The 1507-nt window shown below is 37.0% G+C and overlaps 1 protein-coding gene across 1 annotated transcript; it reads right to left on the reverse strand.

Moving 5' to 3' along the window:
- Positions 1-1054, reverse strand: LOC143532503 (uncharacterized). Its single transcript, XM_077027545.1, has 4 exons — positions 929-1054; positions 545-828; positions 363-426; positions 1-141 (listed from the first exon to the last, which is right to left on the reverse strand). The coding sequence occupies exons 1-4, from the start codon at positions 1052-1054 to the stop codon at positions 1-3; spliced, it is 615 nt and encodes a 204-aa protein (XP_076883660.1).
- Positions 1055-1507: the final 453 nt, after the last annotated feature.

Genomic DNA, 1507 nt, shown 5'->3' on the forward strand with positions numbered 1-1507 from the left:
TCAATCAGCAACAAATGGGAACGCACGCCACATGGTATGTGACTTCTCGTGAGAGAAGAAAACATTCTCCATCCTATTTGTGGAAGGATTCTCCCATGTGAAAAAGGTAAACCCATGGGTTTGAAGAAAGTTTTCAAGTACCTACGTTGGGTTTATAAAAATTTACTAAATATTACAAATATTCTTATTAAATATCAGAATTATAATAAAAATAATATAATAAAATAATATTATAAATAGTATTCTTATTAAATCTTACAAAATATATATATTTTATATATGATAAAACAAAATAATATATATTCAAAATAATATATATTAAAAAGAGTTTTACAAAATAATAATATTCTAACAAAAAGTACCTGCATGGGGGTGTCACCAATTTTATCTTGGTCATCAACAAGCTTCACGACGTTGTATATGTCCCTAGTAATACATTTGTTACCGGGAAAACATTGCTTTATGGCTGACTTAATTTTGGCAGTCGGTTTCCTTAGTGACGGGTTCCTTAGTGCCGGGTTCCCCTCCTCAATTTCCTTAGTGCCTGGTTCCCTCCTCAAACAAAACGGGATCGTGGTTGTGCGTCTTGTTGACAACCTCTAGCTTCCAACAATCACCTGGCGCGTTGTACCTCCCGACAAGTTTAAATGGACAACCCCTTTTAATACTCCCGTTATGACTCACCCTTGCCTTGAGTTTTGGTTCCCCACCTCGATTGCATACAAGTTCAACACTTTTGTTCCTTGAACGTTGGACAGAGATAACACAACCATGCTCCCATCCTGTCTTCTTAACCCAATCCACCAACTTAGCAACAGAATTAAAACACTGATATCAAGCAATGTAAATAAAGTAATATTTAGTAACGTCTTGAAAAAGAATAATAGTAAGTTTTTTTTACAAAAAAAGGTCATACATTATTAGTTACATATGAAAATGTCGTCTCCCGTATGTAACGATCACCATCATCATCATCATCAACATCGTCATCGCCTCCTTCTTCGTGAGCCTCTTGAATGCCATCAACGACGTTGCACGTGACGGGTCTTGACATGTATGGTTGCTCTCATAAAGGTAACTGGTACGAATTCTGGGTTCTGTAATAAGGACCGTCTGCATGTAACTCTTGCGAAGACTGACCATAAGGCTCCTCGACTCTGGCATCATATGTATTCGGCGATGTCCTATTATCCTCCTGCTACGAAGGGTGACTACAGCCGAATATGATATACCCCTGATAAAATATAACGGCAACGTATGATAATTTAAAATAACTAACACGCTATTGTACTATATAAATACACTAAATAACCTAGTTAGGATTTAGTAAATCGTATTGCTTGATATTTCCATACCCCGACTCATGGTTCGAGTCGGGAAGTTCATTCAAATCTGACAAGCCCGACTGCTCCGGCTGATCGTTGTATACGTAGCCCGACTGCTCGTTGTTCCCTTCACCAAACAAAATATCATACAAGTCCATATACTTTCTATATTTTAAAAAACA

This window comes from Bidens hawaiensis, unplaced genomic scaffold (assembly GCF_021521415.1).
Source record: "Bidens hawaiensis isolate Kalapana, Puna unplaced genomic scaffold, B.hawaiensis_p1.1 tig00009447_1, whole genome shotgun sequence".
Classification (NCBI taxonomy): Eukaryota; Viridiplantae; Streptophyta; class Magnoliopsida; order Asterales; family Asteraceae; genus Bidens; species Bidens hawaiensis.

What these genes read in the sequence shown, in the direction of transcription:
- LOC143532503 (XM_077027545.1), bottom strand. Translation starts at nt 1,054, where the DNA reads ATGTCAAGACCCGTCACGTGCAACGTCGTTGATGGCATTCAAGAGGCT. An exon ending in GGGAGACGACATTTTCATAT is followed by an intron (nt 829 to 928) that starts GTAACTAATAAT and finishes GCTTGATATCAG; the next exon opens with TGTTTTAATTCTGTTGCTAA. An exon ending in TTGTTTGAGGAGGGAACCAG is followed by an intron (nt 427 to 544) that starts GCACTAAGGAAA and finishes ATGTATTACTAG; the next exon opens with GGACATATACAACGTCGTGA.